The following is a 23,745-nucleotide window of genomic DNA, read 5'->3' as shown; positions in this document are numbered from 1 at the left end:
GATAAAAACCCGCAGCATCAAATGCAAAACACTGAATAGATATAAGAACGAACAACAACAAAACAAAAAACACTAAATTAAAATGAAATGAGAAATTAATTCAGTTTATGGGGATTATGTTAACGATGTCCTTGGGTTATTTACATACCTAGCAAATTGCGATTCATTCACTGTAGGAGTTTTATATTTATAGAAGTGTGCATGCTGATGATGTATGTGTGTGTGTTTGCATAATAATGTAAATTTAATAATAATGCATAATGATGGATGCATTTAAGGGAAGCTATTTTTCAAATTACAATAAGAATTTTTGTATGACTAAAACCGCCTTCCAAGTTTTGGACAGATACCAAGATTGGATTTTTAAAGAATATTGTGTGGATTGATTAATGATCGTATAGCTAAAACGTGCATTTTAAAGAATACTTTTTCAATTACCACAGATATGTAAGCTTGGATTTTTTGAAGACTATTTTACAAGGATCGTAAAATTATAAACTAGGATTTGTAAAGAATATTTTTCAAGGACATTTTTAATATTTTTTTTAATTATTTGTCAATGACTACAGATCTATATGCAAGGATTTGAAAAAAATGCAACAACTGCAGAGATATATGTGTGATTTTTTGAAGAATATTTTTTCAACGACTGTATCTTTAAGCCTGGATTTTTTAAAGTCCTTTGGTAAGATGTAGTATTGTGATTTAAAAAAAAATATTTTGTCAATATCTATATGAACTATAATCGGGAATTTTTGAAGAGTACTTTTTAATATATGTTTAAGGACTATAAGAAGTATAATTGTCGATATTAGACGAATAATTGGTAAGAGCTATAAAAACAATACGAGTATTTTTATACCCTACATAATCATGTTGTCAGGGTATTATGGCTTTGTGTGGCCCCACCTAGATCCACCTTCTCGACTAGATGAGTCGATATAGACATGTGTGTCTGTCTGTCCATTATAATTTGTAAACACGAAACAGGCCATAGATTTGGACCAATTGTAAGGAAAGTTTGCCTGTAGGACCGGTTCTGGATAGAGAAGATCCATATCCTTTAATATGTAGGGGATGAAATGGGCCAAACACTTTATTTTTTTTTGTACGTTTTTCTGTCCGCAATTATGACCCGAACATCAGCTAATTGACTAGGCCAAAGAATAGGTATGCCTGTTTTAATAAATATCACTCATTATTTAGCGGGACTAATGGACCCTGACTTTTGTGTGAAATGAGGGAAAATTTTCATTCTAAGGCAAATATATAATATTTATTTCTGAAGAACATAGACCGAGATGTTGGCAGCATATCAAAGTAGAATGATTGACCTTGATAGTAATTTTATTGATGTGTATAAATTATTAAGATGAATTAAGTCGCTCTAGACGCCACAATTATAAGCATAACATTACAAATTTTCCATGGGGAATTAATTGGACTATATAATCATGGTATAAAAAATTTGGTCCAGTTTAACTTAGCCACTTTTTATACCCTTCACTAGACTGTTGTACAGGGTATTATGTTTTTATACCCTTCACCACACTGTGGTACAGGGTATTATGTCTTTGTGCATATGTTTGTAACAGGCAAAAGGAAACGAGATGGACCCATGGTTCCCTTTGAGAATATGCAGAAAATCACTTTTTAAGTCCATTTAAGCATGTCCCTCCGTCCTTCCGTCCGTCCGTCTGTCTGTCCATGTATTTTTGTGAGCAAAGTACAGGTCGCATTTATGATCCGAATTGGATGAAATTTGGCACAGCTCATTTGTTTGGCCCAAGGACGAACTCTATTGAAATTGGTAAAAATCGGTTCAGATTTAGATATAGCTCCCATATATATTTTCGTCCGATTTAATGTAAATGGTGTACCAAAGTCCCTATATATCTTTCGATTTGCACGAAATTCGGTAGAACGTACTGAATTGGGGCTAGAGTGATGTCTGCCAAAATTTCGTGGAAATCGGTCCAAATTTAGATATAGCTCCCATATATAGTTTCGTCCGATTTCATGTAAATGGTGCACCAAAGTCCCTATATATCTTTCGGTTGGCACGAAAATTGGCATAACGTACTGCTGGAATGATGTGTGCTGAGTTTCGTGAAAATCGATTCAAATCTAGATATATATATTTTCGTCCGATTTACTCTAAATAATGTACCAAGTTCTTATGTTGAATAGCGTTTTGAATTTAATCCAGAATAATGTGCGCCAAGTTTCGTAAAAATCGGCCAAGACTTAGATATAGCTCCCATATATATTTTCGTCCGATTTAATGTAAATGGTGCACCACATGTATCCTTCGATTTGCACAAAATTTGGCATAGCGTTCTGAATTGATGCTGGAATGATGTGTGCTGAGTTTCGTGAAAATCGATTCAGATCTAGATATATATATATATATATATATATATTTTCGTCCGATTTAATCTAAATAATGCACCAAGTTCTTATGTTGCATAGCGTTTTGAATGGATAGATCTAGGTCGTTTCACATTAAGATAAATATCACATATTTTATTTCGTACAATTTCATGATAATAGTCCTGTTTAATATACCCATAGTGGTGAAGGGTATCATATAGTCGGCCCCGTCCGATTTTACTACTTTCCTTACTGGTTGCGCATGTGTTTGTAACAGGCAAAAGAAATCGATTTTGAGAATATGCATAGAATCACTTTCTGAGTCTAATTTTGCAGGTCTATCCGTCTGTTGATGTTAAATTGTAAACAAAGTAGAGGTCGCATTTATCATCCAATTTGGATGAAGCTCATTTATTTGACCCAGGGACGAACCCTATTGAAATTGTTGAAAATCAATTTCAGATTTATATATATTTTTTCTTCCCATTTCAATAAATGCTGTAACAAAGTCCCTTTATATCTTTCGATTCGCACGAAATGTGGCATAGCGAACTGAATTAAGTGTAAAACAATGTGTGTTAAGTTTCGTGGAAATCGGTTCAGATTTAGATTTAGCTCTCATATATATTTTCGTCCGATTTAATGTAAATGGTGCACCAAGGTCCATATATATCTTTCGATTTGTTTTGATTTGCACGAAATTTTACAAAGCATATTGAATTAATTCTAGAATGATGTGTGTAAAGTTTCCTGAAAATCGGTCCAGACTTAGATATATCCCCCGTATATATTTTCGTCCGATTTTAGGTAAAGATTCAAGAATGACATGTGTATGGTACCACCTACTTTCCGATATTTGAGAATATAAGATATATTTTTAAACCGAGTTGGCTTTGATTTGATATTTATTGGGTAGATCTTGGTTTATACCCCAGCCATTTTATAGGTTATTTATGTTCCTAGGCCCAAATTCCAATCGAAGTTGTAAATAAAAAACTTATATGTTTTTGTTTCTACATGTGCCCCATACAAAGGCTACTCGTCATGTTCCGTATGTTCAAGGTCATATCACAATTTTCCAACCTGAGTGACTGAAGTATTAGCAGTATTTTTTGTCTCCTGACAGCATTTTGCACTGGCATAGCCGCAAATTTCTTATGGGGATTTTTAATTTCCACTTTTATTTCAGATTATTAATTTTTACTTTTTATTCAAGATTTTCATATGCCTTCTTTAGGCCTAAAATAAGTCCTTACTCTTAGCCATTGTGCTTCAATATTAACCTTAAAAATGCTTTATCCAATATTTGCCTTATTTTCAGAACTTTTGTGATGTTCTTTTAAAACAACAACGTTTACAATATGAAAATAAATTAAAATGAAATAAAAAACTATACCATATAAATAATATTCATTAAAATATTAAAGTTGTGATTATCAGACAAGTGAACGGACGAAATATATTCCTCCCTCGACTCAACAAAAAGGAAAAAAAAACTAACGAAGAAAAAATAACTAAAATTAAAATCGTGAATATATTATGGTACTTAAAAAAAATTAAACCCAAAAGTAGTGCATACTTTGAAGCACTTTGCTTAAAAAACTGAAAATTAGTGCATACTTTGAGGCGCTTTACATAATTTAAAAACTAGTTTTTGTTTTTGGCCTTCCTGCAATTCGCGTGTGTGGAGTTAAAAAACAAACAGAACTACTTTTCACCATTAAAAATACGCCGTATCGCGCTGCCTTTTTCCATTTATGCACTCGTGTGTTTGTGTTTGCCTTTACGTATAGGTCGTTTATTATACCAACGTTCATTATTAAATTCCCTCGTCTAGTCTATAAGCCAGAGGGTGTAGGTGGTGGTGGCAGTGTCAGTGGCGACGACCAACTGGGAGAGGCCAAGATAAACAGAAAATTATGCGCGATTATCCCTCAGTGCCAAATGTTTTTCGTGTGGCATCCTCGCACAGTGTTGACACAGATCCAGCGACTGTAGTCGGTGCCAATGGCAACGGTGATATAAAAACGGCAAATGCTAATTTTTCCACAAGCCAGTTAAGGCAACACAAACAAAAACAACAGCAGCAACAAAATGGCAATATTAGTGGTCACCAGCAGCCATTAGTTAAATCCAGTCAGCATTCCTCGACGGCAGTAATAACAGCATCATCAACATCATCGACAGCAGCAGCCGTTTCAAATCATGCCACAATTTCAGTGGCTGGGACACCGGCAACAACGACATTATCTTCGTCGGCGTTATTATCAACATCTTCATCAAGTCTATTGAAAACATTTGCTGCTGCAACTAAACCAAACGATGATTCCCAACAACAACAACGTCTGCAGCAACAACAATACAAACATACGGCACATGCTTCGATAGAGAAACCATCCGTTGGTAGTGGTCTACTGGGCACGTCACAATTGTATCAGCATTCACCCTATGCCACATTGCCAAGGAATCCCATTAATATTTCGCAATCGTCTTTGTCACTGCACTCGGTGGCAACGAATGGCGGTGACATCTATGCTCGACAGCAACAACATCAGAATCATAATAATTCTTTGAATTCGAACAACAAACAAAATTCAATTGGCAACAGCAATACAAATATTGCAACAACATCGACAACTGTGGGCTCTGGCAACAAAAATACCTCGGAGAATAAAAGCAATACTCTCGACGCCACTAATGAGAATAAAATGATGGGTGTTATAAATACAATTTCCGGTAGTATACCATCGACAGGGTTTCCAGCCATCGACCATGGCAACGCCAATCCCGGCCTAACCCATATAAGTGTGAATGCACGTACCGTGTCGGTGGCCAGTGATCTAAATGCCAGCATGAATAATTCATGTACTAATCTCAGTAAATTGAATGGTCTTTCACAGCATCAGCAGCAGCAACAACAAAGACATCTACAACAACAGCAACAGAAAATATTGCAACAGCAATCAACAGCCATGCCAACTCACCACCAGCAACGTGACTTCAGACAAGTTCCACCACAACTACCAACAACAATCTCCAACATGGAAGAATTTACACCCTACCGACGGACCGTGGTAACGCCCTGTACCTCTGCCATGGAACGTAATACTGGTGGATATTTATGGATTATAACACCTGTTGCTGCCAGGTAAGTACAACAAATCATGATAGGAAAACAGAGATAAACATTAGATATAAACTGAAACCTAGACAAGAAAAGAGAAGCGAAAGGAAATAAAACATGATGCTGATGACAACAGGGTGGGCAATAACCATGACAACGATGTCATTATTATTCCAACAATTTGCGGTTAGGTTACGGCATAAGAAAAACAAACTCATAAAATTTCAAGTTTCAAGCAGCAACAACAACAACCACAATCGTTATGAAATGGGGTACATGTCGAAGTCAATGACAGCAAACCATTGACATAAATTAGTATCAGGCCAGTGAAGATTTAATAATTGTTAGCTAAAGGGATAATTCACAAGAATTTTAAATATATTCCTGCTATTAAAAAACACTAGTTGTGTTCCCAATCCAAAAAAAAAAACAATTGCAATTTTTGCTAGGAAATTTTCCGACTTACGTCGAAAACTACACAAACCATTGGAACTCAATTTTTCTAGGATGTTTAAAACAAACCTGGGCAATATTTCTCCTATTTGGCTGGGTTTTGGGATTAGAGATAAAAAAAACCTCTTCCTCACACTGACATATTTTCCGAATATTACGCTATTCAACACAGATAAAAATTCCCATCACAGTGGGTGCGTTGTATGAAAACCCTTATTTGTGGTCAAAACATGGGCCTAAAATCACAAAAAATTAAGTTTGCCCTTCATTCAAAAATTATTATCTGATCATCAAAAAATTATAAGCGTTGTCCTTGACCATATATGGAACCTCATGGAACATTTCAAAGCGATCAGCGGTATAGATCCCTTCTATAGTGATAATGGGCAAATTAAATATAGCACTATTAACAGGAAATATGGAACAAATAAACATATGTATATTTATTCATTTAAATGTCAACCACTCCTCTTGGATATACATATCATTCTTGGTTACAATGTGACCTTTCCTGTCCTGTAAATCGATATTTGTTTGAAATATCGACATAGTCCAACGGATGAAAGGTCATCCGTTGGACTATGTCTGTACGTTATTTTATGCTCAATTTTGTACTAAATATCAACTGATTTTCACGAAACTTGCCAGACATCACTCTAGGCTCAGTTCAGTAGCAAATTTCGAAAGATATATAGTGGACTTTGGTGCACCATTTACATGAAATCGGACGAAACACATATGTGGGAGCTATATCTAAATCTGACGACCGATTTTCTCAAAACTTGGCAGACATAATTCCAGGTTCAATTCCGGGGCGTTATACTAAATTTCGTGCAAATCGATGGATATATAGGGACTTTGGTGCACACTATTTGCCTTTTTGAAATATTTCGAAATTATATATGGGAGCTATATCTAATAGAGATTTTCAAAAACTTAGCACACATCATTCTAGACCTAAAAAATTCAGTAGGCTATACCAAATTTGGTGCAACATCAGTCAAAAATGTTCAATGTGACTTATATGCCCCATTTACCTTAACATCGGACAAAATATATATGGGAGCTATATCTAAATCTGGCCGGATTTTTTTATTTAAAACCAGTTCGTCCTTGGGCCAAACAAGTGAGCTGTGCCAAATTTCATCCAATTCGGATAATAAATGCGACCTGTTCAATTTTGTTTACAATTTAACATGAATGATTCACACATAAGTCTGGGCCCGTTCACATAAATCGACTTTGAAAGTGAATCTATGCATCTTCAGCAAAACAGGAACCATGTGTCTATCTCATTTCCTTTTCCTGTTAAAACTTTCGTGATGTTTGGGTTATAATTGTGGCCTCTAGAGCGACCAGAAAAAAATAAAGTTTTTGGTCCATTTCACCCCCTAAATACTAAAGGATCATTACCAAAAACAAAAGGGATCTTCTTTGTTCAAATCTCATCCTACATATAAAATTTCGTGACGATTGGTCCATAACTGTGGCCTGTAATGTGTATACAAATTATAAGGGACAGACGGACAGACACACATGTCTAGATCGACTCAGTTATTCGAGTCTAGTTAAGGCTGGGTCTAGGACCAATATTTCGCGGTGTTACAAATTCTTGAGGCTGTAAAAATCTATTATACCCTGACAACAACTATGTTGTAGGATATAAAAATAATCTGTACTACAAATTATTTTGTAACAATATATAATATTTATATTTGAAAATATTAGATGGTCGTAAATTTTTGCTTTCCACAGATCCACCCCAGTTTCCTCTTGCTGCTTACAATTTTTATTCATAAACTTTATGATTTCTTTAAAATCTTTATATGAAATTCTTATATTTTTTAATTTTATAATGTTTTAACTATTTTGTTCATTTTCCAGAAATTTTATTGTCACATTGGACAACTAACTTAGTTCTATAAAAGTGTATAAGTGTTGAGACACGGGCCGCCTATTTATGTCCATGGGGGCTAATACAATATTCTGCAAGAATGTTTTCAATGCTATTGTCGAAAGGTGAACCTATATAAATAATTTTCTGACAATTTTTTCATCCTCCAAGAACCCGGAATGCATAATTAAAGCCATATTAGTTGAAATATGTCCTAAAAAATCCCGACAATGGGACGGAACCTTATTATGTCAAAACAATGACTTATATCAAAAAGGTCCTGCCAAATTTATTTTCAACCTTCAAGATCTCGGAATGTCGGACTTTGGCCTAAGTCGATTATTTCCTTCTGGGGTTTTTATATACTCATCAAGATCGTTCATCCTCAATAGGAATTTTCCACCCCCACCAGTTTATCTCACAGTACAAAAGTCGTAACATATTAAAGGAGTTGCGCTCCGATTGTTTCTAGTAACCTGCAATTTAAAGGAAAATTTTAGGTACATATAGAAATAGGTATAAGGTTTGCGGGGCAATATCGGGAAAATGTGGAAAGGGACAATGGAAACATGACATATATTTTTGATTCAAGAAAATCCATTATTTCGAACAGTTTTATATCTTTAGACATTGTATCAACTAATGTTATTATCGCTACCAAATAATATTTAATATCCTCACAATAATAACAAAATATATTTAAGGGGATACTTTACAAATCCTTTCACAAATGTTAATGCTATTGAAAAATTGAATTCGTGCAGTAGTCCAACATACTTTACTCATCTTTTTCGTTTTTGGTTATGTGGCATTACTATTTTTCTTGCGGTCACAATTACGTGTAAATCTCATTTGATCCAAGCGTTTAAACTTAAACGATTTTATAACCTATTTGACATCATGCTGTGCCATTGACTACAGTCTCACATACAAAGAGCGAAGGACAGACGTAGAGACAGACATTACCTCCTACAGCAAAGATGAACAGTAACAAACAAAAAGAGAGGAGACTGAGCCAAAGAAAACAGTTTTTTGTGTGTACATTAAGTGCCTCAAGTCTTTTGGAAATAACCCAGATGAGTAAGACATGACCCCCGTCGCTATATGCAATCTTTATACGGTTGTAATAAAACGCACAACAACTAAATATTACAATGGAGGAAACAGAAAAATGTTACGAGCTAGAAATATTTTTTTCTAATGATTAAAAAATAAACAGACCTCAGTTCTGCTGAGATATTTTTTCTATAGAAAAATATTTGACCTCAGTTCCACTGGTCTATTGATTAAAACCAGTAAGGAAAGCAGTAAAGTCGGACGGGGCCGACTATATGATACCCTTCACCACTTTGGGTATACTAAACAGATGAATCCTAACAGACGTCGCATTTTTTAAGGACCAGTAAAATGAAATTGGATCCATAAACATGTCATTCTGCAACCTATAGTAATTTTTCATTTGGTCAGATATAAAGTTGTTTCTTACAATGGGATGAAATTGTGTAAATCAATTTAAAACAAATATCAATCGGACACTCGTTGATTATTTGAATAAATGTCTGAAAAACATGAGGAGTTTGGTGTACCATTTACTTAAAATCGGACGAAAATATATATAAAAGCCATATCGAAATCTAAACCGATGTCATCGAAACTTGTCACAGGTTTTGAGTTATTGATGCATCATTTATTTAAAATCGGGAGAAAATATATATGGTAGCTCTATCCAAATTTGAACCGATTTCAACAAAACTTTCCACATGCTAGGTTATATTAACTTTAGTACGTTGTGCATAATTTTGTGCCAATCGGCCTAATGTTGGGTCTATGGTGTACCATATAACTAAAATCGGAAGAAACTATATATGAGAGCTATATATAAATCGGAAACGATTCCTACAAAACTTGGCAATGTTAGGAAATATAAATTTCAGTACGTTGTGCAAAATTTCGTAGCAAACGGCCTAACTTTGGGTCTTTTGTGCACCTTTTACTTAAAATCGGACGAAACTATATCTATAAGCTATATCTAAATCTGAACCGATTTCAACAAAACTTGTCACACTTTATGTTTTATTATTTTCCGTACGTTGTGCAAAATTTTGTGCCAACCGGACCCACCTAGGGAATTTGGTGCGGCATTTATATCTTATTTCTAGGTTATACTAACTTCAAAACGTTGTGCAAAATTTTGTGTCAATGTTGTGTAAAATTGGACGAAAATAAATATGGGAGCTATATCTAAATCTGAAGCGATTTTCACGAAATTTAACACACATCATTCTAGACTTTATTCAGAACGCTATGCCAAATTTCGTGCAAATCGAAAGATATATAGGACTTTGGTTCACCATTTACATAAAATCGGACGAATATATATATATATATATATATATATATATAGGGACATTAAATCCGACGAAATTTTATATGGGAGCTACATCTAAATCTGAACCGATTTTTCCCAATTTCAATAGGCCAAATAAGTGACCTGTGCTAAATTTAATCCAATTGGGATCATAAATTCTACCTGTACTGTATTTGTACTTACAATTTCACATGGACAGATAGACAGACGGACGGACAGACGGACATGCGTAAATCGACTCAGAAAGTGATTCTATGCATATTATCAAAAGGAACCATGTGCCTATCTCGTTTCCTTTTGCCTGTTACAAACATATGCAGAAAGACATAATACCACAGTGTGGTGAAGGGTATAATCAGACCTCAGTTGATTGAGGTGTTTTTTCTTTACCCCACTGTGTCACATGTCAATGATGTCATGTTAAATGCCAGACACTAACACAACAGCATACCCAAGAAAAGCAACGCAAGACAACATCGACTCCGGCCGTTGGCTTTTTTCGCAAAAAGACTAAACTGAACTTGCTACTGAAGGACAATATTTAAACGAGAGCATCATGTCTAAAATGAAGCTTTTATCGCAAATCATCAGATCCATGTGTAAGTTAAGAAAGGGATTGCTCCCCTAACAATTTATGGCATTTGCGACACACCACCTCTTGTTGTGACAATTAATTAAATTATAATTTTATTGAATTTTCTTTTTAGAGGGGATATGTAATGTGCAGATAAGCGGGGATATGTAATGTGCAGATAAGCCTCCCAGGCATAGACAAGTCATCAAAGGAATAACGGTACAAAAACGCATTACAAAATAAATGAAAAAAAAAAAAACAGAAGAAAGAGATGATAATTACTTTAACAAAATTGATTTAAGCATGTAAAACGAGGGATTTTTTTATTAAAAAAAATTAAACAAACTTTATGCCTAGGCCATTAGCCACAAACAACAAACACACAACAAAATGGAGAACGTAAGCCACATAAAAATTTCACGAGTTAAAAGCAGATAAAACATATAGAGTTCAGCTCATGAAATTAAAATTGAAAGCTGTATAGGAAAGGGAAGACCAAAAAAGTGCCAGCTAATATATGGCCTCCAACTCATGGCAACCAACATTGGATGTTGGGCCCATTCACCTCCTTTGCAACTACGGCATCATCACCACGTTTGTCTCATTTCATTTGGGGAATGTTAGCAGAGCTTGCATTACTTGGCCCAAAAAAATAACTGACCACTAACTCGAACTCTTATTCACTGTTCCGAATGGCACAGAACGGTACAACAAACATCCAAACAAACAGTGAACAGTCAATGCTTCAGTATTTATTTTCTACATTTCCGTGCCGCGTTGCCATTTTGTCTGACACACATTTGAGAGGATACAGCGATGACAACAACATGACTACATCGATCGAAGCTGTAGCAAAAAAACGAGCAAAGGAACGTACGAACAAACAGTGCTACCAACCAGTAGGACAGACATGACATCCACTTTGACTAGTAAAGTATTGTTCAAGTGATGAACTGCATCCAGACAGGCAAACATTCATTTCGACACTGGGTATCCCAGTAGTCATCATCTTTGTTGTTTTTGTGTCATTATCATTGCAGTGCCTCTCTCCAGCTTGGTGTTATTTTTTTCTGAGTGTGTGCTTCTTGTGTGCTAGTCCCAGTTATCAGTCGTGGTGGTGGTTACTTTGGCACATATAGACACATTGGTTCAGTGCTATGGAAACTAGATTTGTTTGAAACACATTAGTGGGCAACGAATCGTATGTACCTTAAGTTTGACGGAAATTTAGAGGGAGATATCTTTATTCTATAGACATCTCCATCATCAGTGTTCGAGGATATAGTATAAAATAATCTATTTTCAACGCCACAGATTTTTTTACGTAAATAAAAATTCTTATCGAATAATAATAATAAAATTATTCCCCAGTAAATTACGGGTTTTCTGTATAAACTTTTCTATAACAGAAAAAATCAATGTAAGTACATATATTTTTTTCTGGTAAAAATTTGTCCCCCGTAAATAATAATTTAAAATGTCTTTCAAAAAATCAATCCTTCATGTTGTACACTGTCTACTATTAGTGGTTTAATGTTCTAAGAAGAGCTGTATATGGGAGCTTTGCCAAAACATGGAACCATATCAAAATATTCTTCAGAAATTTGATTCTCCAATAATCCAGAATCCAGAATATTACATCTAATTCGATGAGAAAATGAGAACACAAATCTGGAATATTGAAGTTTTGTATGTAGTGACGTTAATATTGGATCTGGGGAAATTCGAACTATAAGGGTACGAAAAGTAGTAAAATATACTAACATGACTACTTGCAATAAACAGAAGAAACGGTTGAAAGTAGAATCTTGAAACTTTGTATGTGAGTTTATAAGTTCGAATGTGTGTGATAAGGATGTCTTTATGCAAATTCGTATTAGAAGTATATAAAAATGCTACCGAAAAGTACTAAAAATTGTAGCACTGATACTGAGTAAACGGATAGGTGTAGAACTTTAAAATTTTGGATTGTGGTATCTTAATGGAACGTAGAATAGAGGTACTAACTGGTTTAGGAAACTCGTACTAAATGTGTATAAAATGTGTCATACCAATTATTATTGATATTGGGTGAACGAATAAACCTAGTATATTGCAATTTTGTATGAAGAATATTGTTTGTTTGTGGGGTTGAAATTATATGGTGTTTTGGGAAACCCGAATAAAAAATTACAAAACGTAATATTTATTATGCAATTTTGTTAAATATGTGTAAAGGGTTGCCCTTATATTGTTGTAAAAATTTGGCGGTTGGCAATGTTAATCATTAAATGTGTTCCAAGAAGATTTGTTTACATGAATTTTTGAATATAATATCTCTCAAATGGCCGCCTCTGGCGTTGATGACGTATTGTGCCCTTTTTGCTGCATTTTCCATCGTTTTTGCCAACATTTCGGCCGGAATAGCGGCAATTTCTTCACGAATGTTGTCCTTGAGCTCTTCTACGGTTCTTGGCTTGTTAACGTTAAACTTTGACTTCAAATATCCCCACAAGAAGAAGTCAGGCGGCGTCAAATCGGGCGAACGCGGTGGCCAGTCCAAATCACCACTTTTCGACATCAAACGGACCGGAAACAAATTCTTCAGAAAATCGATTGTTATGCGACTTGTGTGCGGTGGAGCGCCGTCTTGTTGAAACCAGAACTGCCTCATACGCTTTCGACGATTAATTGGCATTACGAAACTGGTCATCATGTCGCGATAACGCTCCTGATTGATGGTAACAGAATGGCCATTTTCATTTTGGAAGAAAAACGGCCCAATGACCGTTTTCGCACTAACGCCTCACCAAACTGTGACTTTTTCGTCATGAAGAGGCACTTCTTGAATCTCCTAAGGATTTTCAGTGGCGTAAAAACGGCAATTTTGCTTATTTACAATGTGAAATGGGCTTCATCGGACAAGATAATTTTGTTCCAAAATTGCTCGTCATCTTCTGCCATTTCGATGACTCTTTGGGCCCATTCCAATCGACGAGGCTTGTCAGCAGGCAACATTCTTTGCGTCAATTGAATTTTGTACGGGAACAAATGCGAATAATCCGTTGTAAAGTGGACCGAGCCATGCCCAACTGCTGAGAACGGTGTTTTTGGGATGTTCTTGGGGACCTCTCAATACTGGCTCGTACGGCAGCGATATTCTCGGCCAATCCCCTTGGTCGACTTTTATATGGCCTCTTCGGATTAGAAAGAGCCTTACCAATCGAAAATTTTTCGTATAAACGCTTAATGGCGTTTTTAGAAGGCACACTTCTCACAGTTTTTAATGTTTTAAAAGCACGTTGAGTTTTCACAATTGACTTCTTCTGTTGAATGTAAATTTCAGCTATTTCAGAGCGCTCGCGCGGCGTGTATTGGTTCATGGTAAAAATTAAGCGATGTGACATCTCTGTCAAAAGTTATGGCGTTGCCAGATGGGTCCGTCGAATATGGGCAACCCTGTAGTCGGATTTTAAAAAAATCGTATGCTATGTGTACGAAATTTTTTAAATTCGTGCTATAAATGTACGAAAAGTACTAAACAGTGCTCAACTTTATAAATTAGTTGTTATTGAGTGATCGAATGGAATTGGAAAACTTAAAATTGTTGTGGGAATTGTTGTACAGGGCTGAGGTTAGGAATTGGATTTATAAATAAGATATTTAAGTGAAAAATAGTTGTATAGGGTACCAAAGTAGTCAATTTAGAATATCTCTATTATTGTGTAGATTTGTGATATGTATTAGGTCGTGGAAATAGTACACATTTGTGTACGAAATTCTAAGTTGTACTAAATTGGAGACAAATAATATTTATTGCACGAATTGAGAAAAAATATTTAATTTGGTATGACGATCGCTTTTGTGCGGGTTGAGATACTTCTTTTTGGAAATTTGGACGGAAATATATATATATATATATATATAGTTTTTTACTTATTTTATACTAGCATATGCCCGCTACTTCGTTAGCGAATGTGGGAATTATTTAAAAACCAATACCGACCATATTTAAAATTTTAGTATGTTATCTTATAGTACGTATTTCTAAAATGAACTCCATATCTCAACTCTAAACACCAATTCTGACCGCAACATAAATCTAGCTCTCTATTAAAATTGGTATCATTCATTACCCTATGTACTCTTGTAATATTTATATCAAAAAATTCCAAATTTCAATTGTAGGTTCACCAATCCCAAATTTAGTACCAGTTAGTACACATCAATATAAATATCTACCTACTTTAATCATAATCAGTTTTTTCCAAAACACCACAACTTATTTTAAATCTCAGCATATGCCCGCTACTTCGTTATATCAAATTTAGTGGGAATTATTTAAAAACCAATACCGACCATATTTAAAATTTTAGTATGTTATCTTATCCAAAACATGATACATACCCCAATTCGACACCCCTACCGTGATGCTAACTCCAAATGTCAAGTTTCCAGCTCTATCGTTTGAACTATATACAAATTTAGTACCATGTTCAAAACGTTCTACATAACCCAATACTACACCCCAACAATGATTCTTCCTTCAAATTTCAGAATCCCATCAGTTCATCAAAATTAAAATTTTACCAAATACTTTTAATGCATATCCCAACAGTAATCCTACAAATATCAAATTCACCAAAATCCACTAACTTCAAATTTCAGCTATTTTGGTTCACCCAAAATTTAAATTGTACCAAATTTAACACACTATATCCCAAAAATCCAAACTCAAAATTTCCAAAACCTAGTTATATAAAATGCAAATGTACCAAATTTATACAATTTTTATGTATGAATTTCTAAAAGTACACATAAGTAAAACATTTATTTCCAAATTTCAGTGTTCCAGCTCTATCGATTCACCCAAATCCACATTTGGTAACATTTTGGTACACATGTTAATTACAAATTTCTGCATATCCCACTCTACCAACAACTCTGTTTTCTCTAAATTCAAATATTACGAAATTTAGTAAAGTTTAGTACTTTTCGTTTATACAAAGCTCAATCCTACACACCAACAGCGATCCTAACGTCAAATTATATCGACTTACTTTTTCAACCTAAATTCGCATTCCACATTTCAAGTTTTTAACTCTATCCATTCACATGCTACAAAATGGTAACAAATTTAGTATCTTTCCTATACTTATAGTTCGAATGTTCAAAAACCCTTTGGCACATCTATCCTACATTCCATCAATAACCCTCAATCCAAATTTCAGAGTTCTAGCTCCAATTATAAATGGTACCGTATTTAGTACTTTTCATGCCGTTCTAGTACGAATTTCCAAAAACTCACTTTTGGACCAAGAGTGACCTTCATCCCAAAATTTCAAGATTCTAGCATCAGCCTTTTCGTCTGGGCGTTCAACTAACTTATATCTAAGTTGACTGACTTAGATATAAGTTAGTCAAGATAGATGAAATTAATCAATCAACAGTAAGAAAATATTTGAAGGTCGTCTACAGATATATGACATTCTCTTTATAAGATCTGTTTTATAAACCTAATAACTAGGTATATATAGGCCTTTCGTTGAATGTAGGGTAAAATTATAATATCAAATATACCTACATTCCTTTTCATTTTAAATTTACTAGGCATTCACAACATTTTGACCTATCAGCATTTCCCGTATGGTTTTTCCAGTTTTCTTTTTTTTTACACAAACACAGTACCATGTTAGTGTTAAAACATATCAAGGGAAATGTAAAAGATAAAAAAACAGAACAAAGGAAAAAAGCTAACGATTTAAACATATTTCAAACAAGCAGACAGGGAGGTGGAATTGATGTATTTTTGGGGAAAGTCATGGGACGAAGGAACAGGACACAAATCCTTGTATTCTAGTAATAATTCTTGATGCCATGAGATTAAAGTGAACCGAAATTAAAATAAATGTACGATATATAAGGGAAATTGATCATGGCATTGTATACAGTTTTGTTTCGGGTTAGAGTCCCCAATTAGAAGGTTTCACTGTTCAAGTAAATCACATAGAACAAATAATGTCCCCTTCTATCGGTAAATAACCATCATCAATGGAACAAACAAAGAAATCACCAACTAGGCTTACTGGTATTTACCATTGGCCTAAATTAGTTTGCCCGGCGCCGTCACTGAAATCCCACTAAATCCTTTACTCTCAACAATATGACTAGAGACTGACTGACGGACAGTATTTTTTTTCTCGTTTTGTTTGAAGAACAAAGAGAAACTATTTTATTTACTAACTACTGGAGAAAGTCTATCTGCATTCGGGGTTTCCTATTTTTTTCCATTTTTTTCTCTGTATGTTGCATCATTCTACACATGTGTTGTAGATTTTGTTTTGTATTATTGCTTCTCATTGCTGTAGTTGCCTGGAATGTTTGCAACATTATTGCAGTCGTTTGTTAAACAACATTTTTTACAACAACTTTTTCAAAGTCTTTCATCACTAAGGGGTTTTTTCAGCTTTTTATCTATGTATGTAGTTTTTTGGTTGTTTCTATTCCCTTGAAATGTTTGCATTCATTTACTGACCCGCTTCTTTCTTGCTCTCTTTTTTTTCTCGGTGTATGTGCGTGCGTACGTGTGTGTTTGTGTTTACATGGAAATTGCAGCATTTCTGTGGCAATTGTCATTGCTGCACTGGCCGGACCTCAGTGGCTCTTTACGGAAGAAAAACAACCGAATACCAATTACAATGGTACCGCTAACTTTAATGTCCTGGATGATGGTGCCTTTATTACGCGTTACACTAAATCAAGTCTTTGGATTATCTGTTCAACAGTTCAGGGTGAGTATGCAAATGTAATTACATATGAAATAAATTAGAATAGAATATAAATCCGTGTGAGTGTAATTTGAAACGGAAAGAAAATATGGAAGTAAAATTTAAGCAGTTTAAAGTTGGCAATGTGTACTAAATAAAGTAGTTAATTTACTGGAAAATATAATTATAATAACAATAATAAATAATGTGGAAGTTAATTTATACCGTATATATAATTAAAGGCTCTCGAGTTAAAAAGCTAATATTATTAATAATAATGACACAAGCTAATATTATTAATAATGCCTTGAACCTTCAAAGATGACCTATAAAAAATAAAAGAGGAATTTACTGTGCAGGATTTTTCTATTGTGTATATACATTTGAAGAGGTAATGAGAATTCGCAGATTCCGCCAAATACTCCCACACAACAAATACAATTTATGCAAACGTGTATTTAACCATCCAAGATCCTAGAACGAAAAATAATAGATGCTAAGGAAGACCTTCCACGTAAGGCGGGACCTATATCGGAATTATTCTGAAAATATATTTTCAATCTTTAAGAACCGGGATTATTAAACTACATCCACTTCGGATGGAAAATTCGGTCTAGCTTTTCAAAATACCGAAAGTGAGGTGGGACTTTTATGTCGGAATAATTTCCAACACTAACACATATCGAATTTTTCGACAAAAATATTTTCCATCATCCAAGAATATGGAATATCGAATTACCATATCTTTGGTTTAATATATCCCAGATTTTAAAGTGATCTCTTTCGACATATACCCAGACTTACAGACGAACATAGCCTAAGACCTTCGGGATCCTTATATGGAGGCTATGTCAAAAAAGACAGATACTGTAAACTGACTTCCAGGAGAAATAAATGCCAAAAATGCATTTAATCCCGCACCTTCAACGTACAATGTGTTAAAATTTGGTGGAGTGTCAAATATGTTCAACTTAAATGAGTATATTCAAGAAATTGGTATATTTTTATCGAAATTCTATTCTATTTCTGCCTAAGTTCTGTCAGGAATTTAGAATATTCGTTATGTGAGGGATATTATGAAATATGGACCTATGTCAGATTTTTATATGAATAATTTTTACCAAGGCTTCAATGTACCTACATATGTCGAAAAATTGTAAAGGTATACTTTTTACCAAGGCTTCAGCCTTCATAAGGCGTGAATTTTTTAAATATAAAATTTTTACCAAGGCTTCAGCCTCCACAGGGCGTGAATTTTTATACCTTACACAACTATGTTCTCAGGGTATTATAGCTTTGTGCAGCTCCAAGAGTTTGTAACGCCGCGAAATATTGGTCCTAGACCAACCTTTAAGTATACCGATCGACATATCTCGACTAGCTGAGTCGATCTAGAAATGTGTGTCCGTCCGTCTCTCTGTTCTTTATAATTTGCAAACACACTCTTCACGGAATTTTGCATGTAGGTTCCGGTCAATATTTCTATTGTTTTCCGTAATATTTAGGGGGTGAAATGGACCAAAAACTTAATTTTTGTTGGTTTTTCTGACCGCTCCAGAGCCCGCATTTCTGGCCCAAACATCGCGAATTTTTACATGGAGAAGGACATCGGGCCAAAGAATAAGCATGTCTGTTTTGTAAGAGATAGGTCAATATTTAGCAGGTCAAATGGATCCGTTTTTTGTGTGAAAAATTACAAACTTTTTATTCTACAGTGTATATATTTACTCCTGAATGACGTTGACCTTAGAAGTTGATAGTCTATCCAAGAGGAGCGGTTGACCTTTAAATTGATACCAATTATATTGTCGTATCTACCCGGTTGTGGGAGTTTACAGGTGCTTACGTATTCATATATTATTTAGTAACCCATTCAGTAATGATCAAGGACAACGCCGATAACTTTCCGTGATGATCAGATAATAATAGTGAGGATGAAGTAGACCGAAAACTTAATTTTTGTGTGTGTGTATTTTTTTCGAGTCGATCTATAGGCCACAATTGAAAGCCGAAAATCACAGCGCAACCCACGGCGAAAGGAAACTGGATAAGTAATTAGAAGAGCTGTACTGAATGTTAGTAATATTTGTTGACCTCTAGTCTGTCAAGAGGGTGCGAAATATTGCCCAAGCTCAGAACATAGATCCACAGAAAGTTATATTATTTATTCAGACTATACTGCTCATCTCACTGGTTTATATATAAAATTTTTACTATGGCTTCAGCCCGCATAAGGCGTGAATTTTTATACCCTTCACCACACTGTGGTACAGGGTATTATGTCTTTTCATGTCCGTCGGTCCGTCCATGTATTTTTGTGAGCAAAGTTCAGGTCGCATTTATTTGGCACATGTCACTTATTTGGCCCATGGACGTCCCTATTGAAATTGGAGAAAATCGGTTCAGATTTAGATATAGCTCCATATACATTTTCGTCCGATTTTAGGTATGTGGTGTACCAAACTCCCAATATTTGTCCGATTGAGACAAAATTTTGCGCAATGTACTGAGTTAGGTTAAGATGTAGATGTAGCTCCCACATATATTTCTCCAACTGGAACGAAATTTTGGTCAGCCCACTTAATTAAGTCCACTTTGATGGCCGTGATGTTTTGTTGAAATCGGTTCAGATTTAGATATAACACCTTTTAATACTTTAGTCCGATTTTATTAAATAATGGTGCACGATATATCATGTTTCATTTGCACGATATTGTGTTTAACATATTGAATCGAGTTAAGTTTTGTTTGAAATCAGTGCTGATTTAGATATAGTTCCCAATCCCGAGGAGCTTATTTATTTATTTTGCAGAGAGTATTGGCATAATAACTATAAGTTTTTCAGATTGGGACGAACTTCTGCACAACGTAGAAAATTATAGCTACAATAACGCGTATTGGATTTTGTAACATATATTCAAATAATAAAAGTTTCTCCTAGCGAGATATAATAATAGAAATTGCACTTCTAAATGGTGTACGCCACATTTGCTTAATTATATTAGGAAGGATATGTAAATTTGATTTAAACATGGGCACTATAAAACTCCAGATTTACATATTGCTCACATACATAATTTTGCTCTATTTCATACAAGTAGTACACCAAAGAATCGAAATATGTCCGATTGACATGCAATTTTTTATACATATCAGAATAGAATATGGTTTATAATTGGTTCAAATGTCTATGAAGATCACACATTTAATTTTACCCGATTCCAAACATACTATGTTTGTATGTACTTAAAGTGGTGAAGGGTATCATATAGTCGTCCCGTCCGACTTTTGTGCTTTCCTTACTGGTTTAGTAATAAATTTTACCTAGGCGTAATTTTTTTAGTAATAATTTTTATTCAGTCGTAAATTTTTGAAGTAATAATTTGTACCAAGGTCTCAATCTCCATAAGCCGTAGATTTTTTAAATATGTAACGTTTACCAAGGCTTCAATTTCCATAAAGGTATAATATATACCAATATGATCCCTAATAAAAAATAATAATTTTTTATTAGGGATCATATCATCATGTGGCGTGGGTTTTTAGTAAATATTTTTTACGAAGGTTCAACTTCCTCTATAAAGCGTGGATATTTAAAGGAATAATTTTTTAACGAGGCGACAACCTCCATAAGCTGTATACTTTTAAAAGAATAATTTCTGCCGATGCTCCTACCTCTATAAGTGGTAGATTTGGAATAAAATAATTTTTGGCAAGGTTTGTTTAAGGTATAATGTATTACAAGTCTCCAATCTACATAAGTAGTTTTACAAAGTTTCCAATCCTCAGATAGCATGGATTCTCAATATATGTCAAAGCCGAGTTATTTTTTCGACTCAGACTTTAATACAATGGCCCCTTACGACTAACTTTATCCGTCTACTACGGTCTGGTTGAAACAATAATTGTGATCAGGAAAACCCAGTTTTGGCTAGGATATCCTGAATAAATGATGATATCCTTCCACAAAATTTACGTTGAATTTCCCCAAGCCTCTTAGACTTATTGGATGTTTAAATTAACCAACTCATTTAATCCTATAATATTTTCTGTATCTTCTTTGTTCGCCACTGAACCAGACGGAGTTCATGACTTTAATACGATTATGAGAATAATAAACATGTTACACTCCACTAATGGGTTCGTTGAAATATTTAATTTCTTTACATATTCTTTCTGTCATGTCACACTTATGTGGCATGTTTTATATATATCGCATCTGTGCTAAGAGGTCCATCGAACAGCAACATCGCCGACATGTCACTGATGTTGTTGACCGGCTACCGATAATAATTTTAATGAGGATGCTGCCGCTGATAATGTGGTTAGAGTCAATGAAGTGTTACAGCACGGAAGTGTTTTGTTTTATGTCCAGTAAATTTTTGAGTTTAGAAAAGCAGGAAAAAATGGAAAACATATTAACTCTGCAATGGAGTTAAGGGTGGCAACATCATTCATTTGTAACCATTGACACAAATATGAATATTGTGGTGTTAGCACACCATAACCACATACTGAGTTATGTCACTCACGAACTCCCCCATATTGTCACAACTTTTTCTAGATAGAAATACAAATAGATATATAGTGACAACATCATGAGTGCTGCTGCAGCATTTCTCTGACCACTGAAGGTGTTCATGCTTAACAAAGATGTGCACACATGTGGACCGACCCCCTCCTGTCATTGACAACATGTGTAACATATTTAAAAAGAGGTGTTTCTGTTGCTGTCGTCTATTAAATTCTATCAATATTGAGTATTGTTGAGTAGCTTTGGACAGGTGGCAATAACCCTTATTATGAATGGGGAACGTATATGGAGACATGTAAAATATGAATGGGTTAAATGAAATATGAATCTCATATGTGTTTTATAACCTGTATATGTTTTATTAGGAAGGATATGTAAATTTGATTTAAACATGGACACAAAAAAACTCTTAAATCAGCATTTTTCCACATAGATAATGAGGCAACATTTTGCATTTTTGTTTCGCCTTTTTTAGGGTTATTGGGTCAGATTTGAAAAAAAAAAAATCAAACAGAAAACCAAATTGGCATATTGATGTATTTTTAAACATTTTGCTGAACCCATAAATTAGAAAACTTGAATAGCTCAAAACAGTATTTTTAAGTGGTATTGATATTAAGTGTTCCTCCACTGAGACATATCCACTGTCAGAACAAATTACAGCAAAGTTAATAAAAAAAGTTAACTTTCTGATGGGTTTAATAAAGTCGTGCATGTTTTTTATTTTCAAGGGTTTAAAGTTCGGAGATATGGCGTGATCATATTTTTGCTGACGATTCTATTTTTCATGAAGAGATTGTTCAATACATTGATTTCGGGTTAAAAAGAACAATGGCTTATCAATCCGAAATTTATTTTTTGACGTATTTGGCTCAACTGCATAAATTTTTTTTATAAAATATAATAATTCGGACGAATCCAACAGTTCTACATAATAAAGAATGTATTATTAAAATACACACACAAATAGGATTTTAGTGACAAGAAACGGGGAAATTTGAAAATAGATCACTAACACGTTAAAATATCGATTTCACGTCTTTGAGGACCCAACCAAAAATTTTATGAGCGACATATTTGTAGAATTTTGAGAGGATGAAAAAAGCATCGTGTGATAATTGGAGTCCGTTTCAATAAATTAAAGACGAAAAGTGCACACAAGCAATCGAGTTAGAAGGACGAAATATTCTATAAACAAATTCCTCATACGATTTTACTACAGAAATCTAATCTCCAAAAATACGTATAATAGATACAAATGAAGATATGAAGTTATCCCTTCAATAATAATAGGGTCGGCGAAAAAAAATTATCACGTCATATGTCCGAACTTAGGAGGAAACTATATATGGGGCTATATCTAAATCCGAACAAAACTTCGCATATATAAATTTGGATCTACTTCAGTACGCTGTGCAAAATTTTGTCCCAATCGGCCTAAATTTGAATCGTTGGTGCTCCATTTACATAAAATCGGACGAAACAATATATGGGAGCTATATTTAAATCTGAACCGATACCTAATTCAATACTCAGTGCAAAATTTTGTCTCAGTCGGACAAATATTGGGAGTTTGGTGCACCATTTACCTAAAATCGGACGAAACTGTATATGGGAGCTATATCTAAATCTTAACCGATTTAAGAAAAAAATAGCATACATCAATCTAGACCTAATTC

General features: G+C 34.4%; 1 protein-coding gene across 1 annotated transcript; it reads left to right on the top strand.

Moving 5' to 3' along the window:
* Positions 1 to 4,292: 4,292 nt before the first annotated feature.
* LOC133329781 (uncharacterized protein DDB_G0271670-like) lies at positions 4,293 to 17,556 on the top strand (the record flags this gene model as incomplete). The annotated part of the gene is made up of 2 exons (XM_061538249.1): positions 4,293 to 5,521; positions 17,381 to 17,556. Coding segments are annotated over exons 1-2 (1,405 nt in total), but the record flags the coding sequence as incomplete, so codon positions are not given.
* Positions 17,557 to 23,745: the final 6,189 nt, after the last annotated feature.

Source organism: Musca vetustissima, unplaced genomic scaffold (genome assembly GCF_032173495.1).
Source record: "Musca vetustissima isolate MV318-11 ecotype Yass unplaced genomic scaffold, APGP_CSIRO_Mvet_v1 utg11615, whole genome shotgun sequence".
NCBI classification, from domain to species: domain Eukaryota; kingdom Metazoa; phylum Arthropoda; class Insecta; order Diptera; family Muscidae; genus Musca; species Musca vetustissima.
Note: the sequence above shows the minus strand (reverse complement) of the source record. Positions and strands in the feature narration are given on the sequence as shown.